This window comes from Coregonus clupeaformis, chromosome 12 (assembly GCF_020615455.1).
Source record: "Coregonus clupeaformis isolate EN_2021a chromosome 12, ASM2061545v1, whole genome shotgun sequence".
Taxonomy (NCBI): domain Eukaryota; kingdom Metazoa; phylum Chordata; class Actinopteri; order Salmoniformes; family Salmonidae; genus Coregonus; species Coregonus clupeaformis.
Window position 1 is genome coordinate 55,984,211 of NC_059203.1, and position 16,492 is coordinate 56,000,702.

Below are 16,492 nucleotides of genomic sequence, written 5' to 3' on the forward strand. Positions count from 1 at the left end.
CACAGTGTTTTATGAAATACCTACAATCCTTGCATGGTAAATGCAACAAGGGCATGTTACTGTATGAAAAGTGCCCTGATTCCCCCCATGTCCCACCCAGCCTGCAGATCAGCCAACATCGACCTGGTCCTCCTCATCGACGGCTCCAAGAGTGTGCGTCCCCAGAACTTTGAGCTGGTCAAGCAGTTTGTCAACCAGGTGGTGGACTCCCTGGACGTGTCGGCGCATGGGACACGAGTGGGCCTAGTGCAATACTCCAGTCGCGTGCGCACCGAGTTCGCCCTCAACATGTACCAGACGGCGGATGACATCAAGAAGGCGGTGATGAACGTGGAGTACATGGAGAAGGGCACCATGACGGGCCTGGCTCTCAAGCACATGGTGGAGAACAGCTTCTCAGAGGCCGAGGGCGCCCGCAAGAACGTCCCTCGCGTGGGCCTGGTCTTCACTGATGGCCGCTCTCAGGACGACATCACCGAGTGGGCCAAGAAAGCCAAAGAAGCAGGTAGGTGACACAGGGGCTGTAATATTTATTTGCCTGATTTATTATAAAGCTCCTGCAGTAATGTTTACATAGGACCAAGAGTGTTAAGATGAGATTATCGTTCTATAATGAGAAGTCATATAAGATGGTTTTGAAATGTAAAAGCCTACTACTTACTACTTTGGTGTGTGGCTAGCTCTTTAAACAAAACAATACTTGCAATCAAATACAATTCAGGACTTCATCCACCACTTTAGTGAGATACTGCATTGTCCTGTGTGCCAGGTATCACGATGTATGCTGTTGGCGTTGGGAAGGCCGTGGAGGATGAGCTGCGCGAGATTGCCTCGGAACCACTAGACAAGCACTTCTTTTATACCACTGACTTCACTTTCATCAACCAGATAGCAGAGAACCTCAAGCTCAACATCTGTGCAGGTACTCTATTCTATGATCAAATCAAATCACAACCAGTCAGAATTTGTTATTTTAGAGCACCATCTAGAGTCAGGCAAAGATAATAGAGAGGATAAGGTTAAATACTTTTTACACAATAGACACCTCCTTACATTTCTTAATTTGGAGAGCTTATGAAAGTGATAGAATTAAATAGAAATGTTTTTTTTTCACTGTGTGTGTGTGGTTTCGTGTGGCTCAGTTGGTAGAGCATGGCGCTTGCAACGCCAGGGTTGTGGGTTCAATTCCCATGTGGGACCAGTATGGAAAAAGTATGAAAATGTATGCACTCACTACTGTAAGTCGCTCTGGATAAGAGTGTCTGCTAAATGACTTAAATGTGAATGTGTGTTTTCAGAGGAGAGCCAGGGAGAGATTGAGGTAAAAAACCCATGTGCCTGTGAGAGTCTGGTTGAGTTCCAGCAAGCCACAATGACCAATCTGGAGCAGCTGACAACGAAACATATCCTTTTATACACAGTTCCTGTTCATTTAATGTGAACTTTGTAGCTTGTCCTTTACCTGTTGTAGCATGATGAATTATGTACACACTCGCAGCTGAGGCAAAACTAACACACACCCAAATATTGTTCATTTACACTAGTCAGGGTGCCTGTTCCTCTAGTCTATTTCTTTGATTTTGCACTTGCCAAAATCTTCCCCCCACAAAGCCAGAAAATTGCCCTGAACATAAAATCAACCAGTGTTTGTTATCTCTGGTAAAATGATTGTTTAGCTCTCTGGACAATATTAAACATGATTGGACATCAAAGGGCATAAAGAATACTCAAAACAATCATCAATCTATACGTTAATGTCCAGTTTCCTGGACACAGATTAAGCTTAGTCCTGGATGAAAATGTTATTTCAATGGAGATTCTTCATTCAGCTATTTAGTCCAGGACTAGGCTTAAACTGTGTCCGGGAATTGGCCCAAAATGAAAAGAAAGATTTGGTTAAATTCATCTGTATACAGTACATTTGTGTTGGATTCTGATCACTTTCATTAACGGTAAAAGGTAACATTCATGACCATGTCTGTTCTGTTCTTCATGGGAAACTATCACTTTTAACTCAAGCATAACATACCAAATCTTTCACTAGCCCCCAATTCATCACTGTGGAAAATGGATCAATGTCTACTCAAGGGCTCTAGAAACAGATTTGTCCAAAGAGGGAACACTATCTGAAAGGACAACGTCTGAGAGCGTTTTTTTGTTTCTAAGACCAATTGTTTATTTGTCTTGTAAATGCTTAGCGGTTAGAGGTGATGAGGACCTACAACGGCACTTCTGTTGCAGTGGAATTCGACGTCAGTCCCCATCATGCTATTGCACTGGGTAGCACATAACGATCTTTTGATTGATTATGCACATGGCTACTTTTCATTGGGAGGACATCTTCTTTGTGCAGAGCCTATTATGACATTTTTGCAGAAGGTATCACTGGTGTTATTAGAGAGTATAAAGTGTAGCCTATTGATTAACAAGTATGAGTAGATTTACTGATGGCCATTGATCCAGATTTTTCAGATACTACCTTGTTATTTTGTCCTAACACTTTACTGTTTTGTGATATCAATTACTATAACGAAATGCTTTATGAAGTCTATATACAGTATATATATTTAAAAAAATGTTTTTATAACCATACAGTAGTTACAATGCTTTCGGAAAGTATTCAGACCCCTTGACTTTTTCCACATTTTGTTAAATTACAGCCTTATTCTAAAATGGAAAAACATCCTTAGCAATCTACACACAATACCCCATAATGACAAAGCACAAACTGTTTTTTAGAAATTTGTGCAAATCTATTAAAAATAAAAAACAGAAATACCTTATTCACATAAGTATTCAGACACTTTGCTATGAGACTCAAAATTGAGCTCAGGTGCATCCTGTTTCCACTGATCATCCTTGAGATGTTTCTACAACTTGAATGGAGTCCACCTGTGGTAAATTCGATTGATTGGACATGATTTGGAAAGGCACACACCTGTCTATATAAGGTCCCACAGTTGACATTGCATGTCAGAGCAAAAACCAAGCCATGAGGTCAAAGGAATTGTCCTTAGAGCTCTGAGACAAGATTTTGTCGAGGCACAGATCTGGCGAAGGGTACCAAAAATTGTCTGCAGCATTGAAGGTCCCCAAGAACACAGTGGCCTCCATCATTCTTAAATAAAGAAGTTTGGAACAACCAAGACTCTTCCTAGAGCTGGCCGCCCGGCCAAACTGAGCAATCAGGGGAGAAGGGTCTAGGTCAGGGAGGTGACCAAGAACCCGATGGTCACTCTGACAGAGCTCTAGAGTTCCTCTGTGGAGATTAGAAGAACCTTCCAGAAAGACAACCATCTCTGCAGCACTCCACCAATCAAGTCTTTATTGTAGAGTGACCAGACAGAGGCCACTCCTAGTAAAAGGCACATGCCAGCCCGCTTGGAGTTTGCCAAAAGGTACCTAAAGTCTCTCAGACCATAAGAAACAAGATTCTTTGGTCTGATGAAACCAAGATTGAACCCTTTGGCCTGAATGCCAAGAGTCACGTCTGGAAGAAACCTGGCACCATCCCTACGGTTAAGCATGGTGGTGGCAGCATGACGCAGCGGCAGGGACTGGGAGACTAGAAAGGATCGAGGCAAAGATGAATGGAGCAAAGTATAGAGAGATCCTTGATGAAAACCTGCACCAGAGCACGAAGGACCTCAGACTGGGGTGAAGGTTCAACTTCCAACAGGACAACGACCCTAAGCACACAGCCAAGACAACGCAGGAGTGGCTTCGGGACAAGTCTCTGAATATCCTTGAGTGGCCCAGCCAGAGCCCGGACTAGAACATCTCTGGAGAGACCTGAAAATAGCTGTGCAGCAACGCTCCCCATCCAACCTGACAGAGCTGAGAGGATCTGCAGAGAAGAATGGGAGAAACTCCCCAAATACAGGTGTGCCAAGCTTGTAGCGTCATACCCAAAAAGAGTCGAGGCTGTAATCGCTGCCAAAGGTGCTTCAACAAAGTACTGAGTACAGTGTCTGAATACTTATGTAAATGTGATATTTCAGTTTTTTGTTTTTGTATAAATTAGCAAACATTTCTAAAAAACTGTTTTGGCTTTGTCATTATGGGGTATTGTGTGTAGATTGATGAGGGGAAAAAACTATTTAATACATTTTAGAATAAGGCTGTAACCTAACAGAATGTGGAAAAAGTCAAGGGGTCTGAATACTTTCCGAAGGCAATGTACCTTAGGTTCTTAATATATATGCATTTAAGTGATATACTGTTGGCCCATTACGTCAGTGTGTGTAACTCAAGTTTTTGCACAGATCTTCCCGTCAACATCAATGCATGATTTATGCCAAAGTCCAAGTTTAGTGCACACATTTCAAGTTAGGATTCGGACCAAAATGAATCCCATTATAATACCATCCGATTATTCTACTACTGACCACAATATCATTCAATTCAACATTTAACTCAGCCCAACTTAATTCGTACAGCCCGTTTGACCATAAAATTGAATTATGTGTATATTTCCTTAACCCTTTTCTACTGGCAGGGATGACTGCTCGATTGGAGCACTTGGAGAACCAGCTGCTGTCACGAAAATGAGGGGTGTCATCCATGTAACCCAACAAGGATGTGGAGATGCATTGAGTATAGAGCACTCTTCCTGTCAAGAATGTAACGGGGGAAAACAAGTCCTATTGAATTTCCATGATGTAAATTACCCAAAACAATATTTCATGTACAGTATCTCGTATCAGAGCATGAATGTGCACATTCACTGGACTTAAGTAATGTCAAGCACATCAATAGGAACAGTTGGCACACTACTTACTCTAGATGTAAGCACAGGCAACTAGAAAGTACAGCCATTGCTTATAACTTAAACACAGTATTTTTCCATTCACACACCAGATACCAGTTTTTCTCTGTGCCCTATTTATACTTGATCTGTTTATTATGGTTTGTTAAATGTGATGTATTTATGGCTATTTTTATACCAGCAGTAGGTATCTGAGAAAAGAGAAATTAAGAAATGTTATTATTACCACTCCATATGATCTAGCCAATGTCAATTTCAAAGCACCAATCAGTGATTCATAGAAAGTAATATAATGCAATATTTGTAGAGGAATGAATGATAGCACAGTCAAAAAGAGTACAACGAATGGTTCCTGGATTCACAAAAGTGAAATCAAGCGTCACAATTACCCAGATCAAACCAAAACATTACTGTCAAGAGGATGAGATCAAGTACTGTATTAATTTGATCACATTAATTGTCTTACTGGGTAACTATGTATGAAATTGAATGAGGTCATTAATTTATTGGTATATTATGTGAAATCAAATTACCACCCAAAACAAAGGGAAGTTTATGCCCCACCTTTGCTATGGTTTATTTTAAATGGAGTGAGCTTTTTACAGTTTAATTGATTTGCCCTCTCTTTTATGCATTTTACTGCATTTCTGAGGGATAGAGAGAATGTCACTGAGCTATGTAAATGAACAAGATGGCCTTTTTAGTTTCTTGTTGTTCTTTGTTTAGTCTTGTATTAAACGACCACGTGATGGAAAGATTTCTACCCCTATATTTGGTAACCTGTCCTTCTTATGTATTTACCTATTTTGTAATGTTCATAGACTCTCTGTATTCTGGCACAGAATAAAGACTGAAATGTTCGCTGTGTTGTTTCTTCATAACTCTGAACAGACTCGTAGGATCATTGCAACCTGAGAGCAGTCACCCTGTAATTGGGCAGAGATGAGTTATGGTGTACCCTCGAGGGCTAAATTGATGAGTGATGTGTAATGGGATTTTGCTTCATTATTGTTTTCAAACAGAGACATACTTTATGGTGATGAACTTCAGTTCCTATCTCCATAGACGGTCTAATAAGTCCCTGGGATGCCATGTGTTATTTTCACAACAAGTGTCCCACCATGGATGACCTTTGTCAGTACCTTCTAATTAAGGCTAATGGGAGGGAGCTCCTCTTTCCATTGCCGTGTTTCCTGACTTCCAGCCAAGACTCTGTGGAGAATGTGAAATGCCAGATGGTCCCCCAAGCCTTGGTGAAGACATGTTAATTGTCCCAAAAGGTAGCCTGGCCTTCGACTCTCACAAGGAGCTGTGGAAAAACATAAGCAAATACTTTTCAACAACAAATTGCTTCTAAAGTTTTCAGACTGATGTAACATTACCAAGTGAGCGCAGGAAACAGAGGAGCTCAGACAAGGATGTTTTGGCACATAGCATGGTAGCAACCTACCGGGTACACATTGGTTGAATCAACTTTGTTTCAGCAAAATTTGTCAACGTATTGTGTCATGGAATCAATGTGGAAAATACATTAGACTTGAAAAAAGTAATCAACCAGTACTGTTTTCATCTCATTTCAACCAGCAGTGTAGATATTGAAATTAGGATAAAACTTCTGCTTAAATACATTGACTTAACCTAACTGTTACATCAATGTAATTCCAACATATTCATCAGATCTATGTATACGTTGAGATTGGGTTGAAAATTCCATTTTTCAATATATACAATGGGGAGAACAAGTATTTGATACACTGCCGATTTTGCAGGTTTTCCTACTTACAAAGCATGTAGAGGTCTGTAATTTTTATCATAGGTAAACTTCAACTGTGAGAGACGGAATCTAAAACAAAAATCCAGAAAATCACATTGTATGATTTTTAAGTAATTAATTTGCATTTTATTGCATGACATAAGTATTTGATCACCTACCAAACAGCGCCGGAGAAGATGGCTGCCGTTTTACAGCCCTCTAACCAATTGTACTATTATGTGTGTTTTTCCGCGTTATTTGTAATTTATTTTGTACATAATGTTTCTGCCATCGTCTCTTATAACCAAAAAGAGCTTCTGGATATCAGGACAGTGATTACTCACCTCGTATTGGACGAAGATTATTTCTTCAACGAGGCGGCCGCGAAGGATATCATACAGACACCCGACAAGGCCCAAATCCCCGTCATTCGTGTGAGGAAGAGACAGAGATATCGTGGACGTAGATCGGGGTGCCTTGTAAGGATCCGACGGCGAGCGAGTAAACTGCCTCTTCCATCAATCCTATTAGCCAACGTTCAATAATTTGAAAATAAATTGGATGACCTAAGATTACGGTTATCCTACCAACGGGACATTAAAAACTGTAATATCTTATGTTTCACCGAGTCGTGGCTGAACGACGACATGGATATCATACAGCTAGCGGGCTATACGCTACATCGGCAGGATAGAACGGCTGACTCCGGTAAGACAAGCGGTGGCGGTCTGTGTATATTTGTAAACAACAGCTGGTGCACAAAATCAAATACTAAGGAAGTCTCGAGGTTTTGCTCGCCTGAGGTAGAGTATCTTATGATAAGCTGTAGACCACACTATTTACCAAGAGAGTTTTCATCTATATTTTTCATAGCTGTCTATTTACCACCACAAACCAATGCTGGCATTAAGATTGCACTGAATGAGTTGTACAAGGCCTTAAATCAACAGGAAAACGCTCATCCAGATGCAGCGCTCCTAGTGGCCGTGGACTTTAATGCAGGGAAACTTAAATCCGTTCTACCTAATTTCTACCAGCATGTTAAATGTGCAACCAGAGGGAAAAAAACTCTAGACCACCTTTACTCCACACACAGAGACGCATACAAAGCTCTCCCTCGCCCTCCATTTGGCAAATCTGACCATAACTCTATCCTCCTGATTCCTGCTTATAAGCAAAAACTAAAGCAGGAAGCACCAGTGACTCGGTTAATAAAAAAGTGGTCAGATGACGCAGATGCTAAGCTACAGGACTGTTTTGCTAGCACAGACTGGAACATGTTCCGGGATTCTTCAGATAGCATTGAGGAGCACACCACATCAGTCACTGGCTTCATCAATAAGTGCATCGATGATGTCGTCCCCACAGTGACCGTACGTACATACCCCAACCAGAAGCCATGGATTACAGGAAACATCCGCACTGAGCTAAAGGGTAGAGCTGCCGCTTTCAAGGAACGGGACTCTAACCCGGACGCTTATAAGAAATCCCACTATGACCTCCGACGAACCATCAAACAGGCAAAGAGTCAATACAGGACTAAGATTGAATCGTACTACACTGGCTCTGACGCTCGTCGGATGTGGCAGGGCTTGAAAACTATTACAGACTACAAAGGGAAGCACAGCCGCGAGCTTCCCAGTGACACAAGCCAACCAGACGAGCTAAACCACTTCTATGCTCGCTTCGAGGCAAGCAACACTGAAGCATGCATGAGAGCACCAGCTGTTCCGGATGACTATGTGATCACGCTCTCCGTAGCCGATGTGAGAAAGACTTTTAAGCAGGTCAACATTCACAAGGCCGCAGGGCCAGACGGATTACCAGGATGTGTACTCCGAGCATGTGCTGACCAACTGGCAAGTGTCTTCACTGACATTTTCAACATGTCCCTGACTGAGTCTGTAATACCAACATGTTTCAAGCAGACCACCATAGTCCCCGTGCCCAAGGACTCTAAGATAACCTGCCTAAATGACTACCGACCCGTAGCACTGACGTCTGTAGCCATGAAGTGCTTTGAAAGGCTGGTCATGGCTCACATAAACAGCATTATCCCAGAAACCCTAGACCCACTCCAATTTGCATACCGCCCCAACAGATCCACAGATGATGCAATCTCTATTGCACTCCACACTGCCCTTTCCCACCTGGACAAGAGGAACACCTATGTGAGAATGCTATTAATTGACTACAGCTCAGCATTCAACACCATAGTGCCCTCTAAGCTCATCACTAAGCTAAGGATCCTGGGACTAAACACCTCCCTCTGCAACTGGATCCTGGACTTCCTGACGGGCCGCCCCCAGGTGGTAAGGGTAGGTAACAACACATCTGCCACACTGATCCTCAACACGGGGGCCCCTCAGGGGTGCGTGCTCAGTCCCCTCCTGTACTCTCAGTTCACCCATGACTGCATGGCCAGGCATGACTCCAACACCATCATTAAGTTTGCCGACGACACAACAGTGGTAGGCCTGATCACCGACAACGATGAGACAGCCTATAGGGAGGAGGTCAGAGACCTGGCCGTGTGGTGCCAGGACAACAACCTCTCCCTCAACATGACCAAGACAAAGGAGATGATTGTGGACTACAGGAAAAAAAAGAGGACTGAGCACGCCCCCATTCTCATCGACGGGGCTGTAGTGGAACAGGTTGAGAGCTTCAAGTTCCTTGGTGTCCACATCACCAACCAACTATCATGGTCCAAACACACCAAGACTGTCGTGAATAGGGCACGACAAAGCCTATTCCCCCTCAGGAGACTGGAAAAGATTTGGCATGGGTCCTCAGATCCTCAAAAAAATTCTACAGCTGCACCATCGAGAGCATCCTGACTGGTTGCATCACCGCCTGGTATGGCAACTGCTTGGCCTCCGACCGCAAGGCACTACAGAGGGTAGTGCGTACGGCCCAGTACATCACTGGGGCCAAGCTTCCTGCCATCCAGGACCTCTATACCAGGCGGTGTCAGAGGAAGGCCCTCAAAATTGTCAAATACTCCAGCCACCCTAGTCATAGACTGTTCTCTCTGCTACCGCACGGCAAGCGGTACCGGAGTGCCAAGTCTAGGTCCAAAAGACTTCTCAACAGCTTCTACCCCCAAGCCATAAGACTCCTGAACAGCTAATCATGGCTACCCAGACTATTTGCACTGCCCCCCCACCCCATCCTTTTTACGCTGCTGCTACTCTGTTAATTATTTATGCATAGTCACTTTAACTCTACCCACATGTACATATTACCTCAACTACCTCAACTAGCCGGTGCCCCCGCACATTGACTCTGCAACGGTACCCCCCTGTATATATAGCCTCCCTACTGTTACTTTATTTTACTTCTGCTCTTTTTTTCTCAACACTTTTTTTGTTGTAGTTTTATTTTTTGTTGTTAAAAATAAATGCACTGTTGGTTAAGGGCTGTAAGTAAGCATTTCACTGTAATGTCTGCACCTGTTGTATTCGGCGCATGTGACCAATAACATTTGATTTGATTTGATTTGAAATAATTCCGAAGAATTCCTCTCACAGACCTGTTCGTTTTTCTTTAAGAAGCCATCCTGTTCTCCACTCATTACCTGTATTAACTGCACCTGTTTGAACTCGTTACCTCTATAAAAGACACCTGTCCACACACTCAATCAAACAGACTCCAACCTCTCCACAATGGCCAAGACCAGAGAGCTGTGTAAGGACATCAGATATAAAATTGTAGACCTGCACAAGGCTGGGATGGGCTACAGGACAATAGGCAAGCAGCTTGGTGAGAAGGCAACAACTTTTGGTGCAATTATTAGAAAATGGAAGAAGTTCAAGATGACGGTCAATCACCCTCGGTCTGGGGCTCCATGCAAGATCTCACCTCGTGGGGCATCAATGATCATGAGGAAGGTGAGGGTTCAGCCCAGAACTACACGGCAGGACCTGGTCAATGACCTGAAGAGAGCTGGGACCACAGTCTCAAAGAAAACCATTAGTAACACACTACGCCGTCATGGATTAAAATCCTGCAGCGCACGCAAGGTCCCCCTGCTCAAGCCAGCGCATGTCCAGGCCCGTCTGAAGTTTGCCAATGACCATCTGGATGATCCAGAGGAGGAATGGGAGAAGGTCATGTGGTCTGATGAGACAAAAATAGAGCTTTTTGGTCTAAACTCCACTCGCCGTGTTTGGAGGAAGAAGAAGGATGAGTACAACCCCAAGAACACCATCCCAACCGTGAAGCATGGAGGTGGAAACATCATTCTTTGGGGATGCTTTTCTGCAAAGGGGGCAGGACGACTGCACCGTATTGAGGGGAGGATGGATGGGGCCATGTATCGCGAGATCTTGGCCAACAACCTCCTTCCCTCATTAAGAGCATTGAAGATGGGTTGTGGCTGGGTCTTCCAGCATGACAACGACCCGAAACACACAGCCAGGGCAACTAAGGAGTGGCTCCGTAAGAAGCATCTCAAGGTCCTGGAGTGGCCTAGCCAGTCTCCAGACCTGAACCCAATAGAAAATGTTTGGAGGGAGCTGAAAGTCCGTATTGCCCAGCGACAGCCCCAAAACCTGAAGGATCTGGAGAAGGTCTGTATGGAGGAGTGGGCCAAAATCGCTGCTGCAGTGTGTGCAAACCTGGTCAAGACCTACAGGAAACGTATGATCTCTGTAATTGCAAACAAAGGTTTCTGTACCAAATATTAAGTTCTGCTTTTCTGATGTATCAAATACTTATGTCATGCAATAAAATGCAAATGAATCTGGTCTTGGCCATTGTGGAGAGGTTGGAGTCTGTTTGATTGAGTGTGTGGACAGGTGTCTTTTATACAGGTAACGAGTTCAAACAGGTGCAGTTAATACAGGTAATGAGTGGAGAATAGGAGGGCTTCTTAAAGAAAAACTAACAGGTCTGTGAGAGCCGGAATTCTTACTGGTTGGTAGGTGATCAAATACTTATGTCATGCAATAAAATGCAAAAATTAATTACTTAAAAATCATACAATGTGATTTTCTAGAATTTTGTTTTAGATTCCGTCTCTCACAGTTGAAGTGTACCTATGATAAAAGTTACAGACCTCTACATTCTTTCTAAGTAGGAAAACCTGCAAAATTGGCAGTGTATCAAATACTTGTTCTCCCCACTGTATTTGGTGGTTGAAATGATGTTGAATTTCATGTTTGATTAGACATATTTTATTTCACCTTGTTTAAATGTTGATAGTAAAATGGTATGTTTGAATCAACTTCATTGTTTCAATGTCATGCTATCAAATCTAAATACAGAGGTATATTGAAATCAAATATGAAGCCACAGTCCAACGATTCCTGCCTGAACATTGACTCCTACTGGTTTATGAGGGGCAATGCACTTCAGTGAGAACAAGTCTACCATCCAGGGGCCTCATTTATAACTGTTGCGTACATTTTACACTAAATATCTGCTGCGCTGTTTCTGAAAAGACTGCACAAGCACAACAATATTGAGATTTATAAACTTGGCGCATGCCATACATACGCATGTTTCCCTAGTAAACTGAACAATTTGGCAGTATGTCCAACCTGCCTCACAAATGCAGACCACATGTAACCACGCCAGACCAGGACCTCCACATCTGGCTTCTTCACATGTGGGATCGTCTGAGACCAGCCACCCGGACAGCTGATGAAACTGTGGGTTTACACAACCGAATAATTTCTGCACAAACTGCCAGAAACCGTCTCAGGGAAGCTCATCTGCATGCTCGTCGTCCTCACCAGGGTCTTGACATGACTGCAGTTCGGCGTCGTAACCAACTTCAGTGGGCAAATGTTCACCTTCGATGGCCACTGGCATGCAGGAGAACTGTGCTCTTCACAGATTAATCCCGGTTTCAACTGTACCGGGCAGATGGCAAATAGCATTAAGGTATCTGTGACCAACAGATGCATATCTGTATTCCCAGTCATGTGAAATCCATATATTAGAGCCTAATTAATTTATTTCAATTGACTGATTTCCTTATACGAACTGTGACTCAGTAAAATCTTAGAAATTGTTGCATGTTGCGTTTATATTTTAAACGCTTAGTGGGCCTATAATTTGTTTTTCAACAGGACAATGACCCAAAACACACCTCCAGTCTGTGTAAGGGCTATTTGATCAAGGAGAGTGATGGAGTGCTGCATTAGATGATCTGGCCTCCACAATCACCCGACCTCAACCCAATTGAGATGGTTTGGGATGAGTTGGACCGCAGTATGAAGGAAAAGCTGCCAACAAGTGCTCTGTATATGTGGCAACTCCTTCAAGACAGTTGGAAAAGCATTCCTCATGAAGCTGGTTGAGAGAATGCCAAGAGTGTGCAAAGCTGGTTACTACATGATTCCATATGTGTTCTTTCATAGTTTTGATGTCTTCACTATTATTCTACAATGTAGAAAATAGTAAAAAAAAAAAAAAAAAAACTTGAATGAGTAGGTGTGTCCAAACTTTTGACTGGTACTGTACATTCCACCTCAAGACAAGAAAAATAAAAAGTTGGCACATAACAAACTGTATAAGGCTATAAACAAGCAGGAAAACGTACATCCAGAGGCTGCTTTTCTGGTTGCCGGCGATTTTTATTCTGCTTCATTAAGACACATGATGCCCTACTTCCATCAGCACGTCTCCCTCGCCACTAGGGGTGATAAAGTCCTAAACCACTGTTATTGTATCCAGATGCAAACATACAAGGCCCTCCCTCATCCGCCATTCGGCAAATCAGATCATGACTCCGTACTCCTGCTTCCTTTTTACAAGATTATGCAACAGGACTGCTTTGCTAGCAACTATGTTTCGGGACTCCGCAGATAACATCAATGAGCTAACCACCTCCGTCACCGGCTTCATAAGAAAATGCATCGGTGACGTTGTCCCACAGTTAAAGTTTGCTGCTTTCCCAATCAAAAGCCCTGGATTAACACTGCGGTTGGCGCTAAACTAAAGGACAGGGCTACCGCACACAGGTCTATCGCAGACAACCTTGAGGCTACAGCTGAGGACAGGAACAAGTACAAAAAGTTCCGCTATGACCTCTGCAGAGTCATCAAACATGCAAAAGGACAATATAGGAATAAGGTGGAATCATATGTCGCGGGTCACTACTTCACAGGGGAGTCATTTGAACGTAAACTTTGCTTTTAAATCAAAATGCGTTTTCTGGTAGAAATGCCTTCTGGAACATGTAAACTTGCATGTGCCTTAATAACAAAGTTGAATGCCATCTGTAAATATGAATAAAATTGTTAAATTACTAGCCTATTTGGTTTAGCCACAGAAAAAGACAGCAACCTTCCCGCTAGCCATGATTGGCTGAGATAATGAGCGGGCTGGACATGCCGAGAGATGACTTCGGATTGTTCTGCCATATAGCACGCTTCTGTCTGTTGGAGCTGGTCAGTATGTGTACGTAATCCTGTCTAACGCGGCTTTACATTTTTTTTTATATCGTAGTAAAACTGTAAAAGTGTTGCTCTCCACATTCTGGAGGACCGAGTTTTGAAATCAGTGGAATTATAGTATGATAGCTAAGGAGATGGAGAAAACACCTGTCTCTGGATTACATCTTCAAACTAAGGGCAACCATGGCATCCGTGACAGGGAGACGCGTCCAGCCATGATGTATATGGGTAAGATAGTCTAGCTAGCTACATTTTCAGATGTTACACATTTCAAATTTGGACAGAAAGTGGTTTCATTTCAAGTTAAAGTGTACTGTTAACTAGCTAACGTTAGCTGGCTGGCTCGCTAGCTAATGTTACGTGTATAATCTTATTATTCGTATCTCAGAGCCATTTGCTTTGCTAGTTATAGCCTAATGTTAGCTAGCTAACATTGAACCTGGTTGGTTAGCTACCTGCAGATTCATGCAGGGTAGTAACGTCATGAGTTGGAATTATGGTTCATTGTTTACCTAGCTAGCTAGCTACATGTCTTAACAAAAGTATCCACTATGCAAGCATCCATTTCAATAGAATGTTACTGCGATAACTTTTGATAGACATAGCTGGTAAATTTGCTCTGGCTATCTACTCCGATTTCAGAGCACGGGTAAGATAGTCTAGCTAGCTATATGTCTTTAAAAAAGATTAAGTAACCATTTCGGGTGCTTTTGTAAATTCAGTCTACTCCGATTTCAGAGCACGTCTGAGTGAGCCAGAGCGCAGAATAAGTGATGAATTTACGAATGCTCAACACCCGTTGAATATGGCCGGTGTCAGTAAAACGTTAGCAAAAAAGTGTTGCCAGCAGCACAGTTACAGTCACCAACGCGCTGGGTGACATGAAAACAGCCTAACCAGATCTGCAAGGGCGAGTAAAATGGTCAGAGTGGTGTTCTCTCATTTGTGTCTGGAAGTAGCTAGCCAATGTTAGCCAGTTAGCTTGGGTGCTTGACTTCCGTTGTGAGGTCAGAACGCTCAGATCAACCCTACTCCTCGGCCGGAGCGTCCAGTGTGCACTCTGAATGCTCCGAGATCAAAACGCTCTGAATTTATGAAAGGACAATCTGACAACGCTCTGAATTTACGAACGCCCAGAGCGCACTCTGGCACTCCAGATTCATTTCACGAACACACCCTTCAATAGTATGTCACTTCGACAACTGTTGATAGACATCGCTGGTAAATTCGCTCTGGCTATCTAATCCGATTTCAGAGCACTATCATCTGAGTGTGCCAGAGCGCAGAATAACTGACGAATCTACGAACGATGAACACCCGTTGAATATGCGTAAATTGTTGTCAGCAGCACAGTTGCAGTCACCAACGCTCTGGATAACATAAAAACAGCCTAATCAGCTCTGCTTGGGCGAGTAATGGTCAGTGAGTTGTTCTCTCATTTGTGTCTGGAAGTACAGTGCCTTGCAAAAGTATTCATCCCCCTTGGCGTTTTTCCTAATTTGTTGCATTACAACCTGTAATTTAAATGGGTTTTTATTTGGATTTCATGTAATGGACATACACAAAATAATCCAAATTGGTGAAAATAACTTCTTTCAAAAATTTCAAAAAAATTAATAATGGAAAAGTGGTGCGTGCATATGTATTCACCCCCTTTGCTATGAAGCCCCTAAATAAGATCTGGTGCAACCAATTACAGTGGGGAAAAAAGTATTTAGTCAGCCACCAATTGTGCAAGTTCTCCCACTTAAAAAGATGAGAGAGGCCTGTAATTTTCATCATAGGTACACGTCAACTATGACAGACAAAATGAAGAAAGAAAATCCAGAAAATCACATTGTAGGATTTTTTATGAATTTATTTGCAAATTATGGTGGAAAATAAGTATTTGGTCAATAACAAAAGTTTCTCAATACTTTGTTATATACCCTTTGTTGGCAATGACACAGGTCAAACGTTTTCTGTAAGTCTTCACAAGGTTTTCACACACTGTTGCTGGTATTTTGGCCCATTCCTCCATGCAGATCTCCTCTAGAGCAGTGATGTTTTGGGGCTGTCGCTGGGCAACACGGACTTTCAACTCCCTCCAAAGACTTTCTATGGGGTTGAGATCTGGAGACTGGCTAGGCCACTCCAGGACCTTAAAATGCTTCTTACGAAGCCACTCCTTCATTGCCCGGGCGGTGTGTTTGGGATCATTGTCATGCTGAAAGACCCAGCCACGTTTCATCTTCAATGCCCTTGCTGATGGAAGGAGGTTTTCACTCAAAATCTCACGATACATGGCCCCATTCATTCTTTCCTTTACACAGATCAGTCGTCCTGGTCCCTTTGCAGAAAAACAGCCCCAAAGCATGATGTTTCCACCCCCATGCTTCACAGTAGGTATGGTGTTCTTTGGATGCAACTCAGCATTCTTTGTCCTCCAAACAAGACGAGTTGAGTTTTTACCAAAAAGTTCTATTTTGGTTCCATCTGACCATATGACATTCTCCCAATCCTCTTCTGGATCATCCAAATGCACTCTAGCAAACTTCAGACGGGCCTGGACATGTACTGGTT

General features: G+C 42.9%; 1 protein-coding gene across 4 annotated transcripts in view; it reads left to right on the top strand.

Moving 5' to 3' along the window:
* LOC121566673 (matrilin-4-like) overlaps window positions 1-5,628 on the top strand; it is a 48,123-nt gene extending 42,495 nt beyond the window's left edge. For all 4 annotated transcript variants that reach the window (XM_045223978.1, XM_045223977.1, XM_045223979.1 and 1 more), the window contains 4 exons: window positions 101-505; window positions 770-922; window positions 1,299-1,403; window positions 4,493-5,628. In XM_045223978.1, the coding sequence (XP_045079913.1) occupies window positions 101-505; window positions 770-922; window positions 1,299-1,403; window positions 4,493-4,551 (722 nt within the window). In that variant the 3' untranslated portion in view covers window positions 4,552-5,628. The remainder of the gene's footprint in view (window positions 1-100; window positions 506-769; window positions 923-1,298; window positions 1,404-4,492) is intronic.
* Window positions 5,629-16,492: the final 10,864 nt, after the last annotated feature.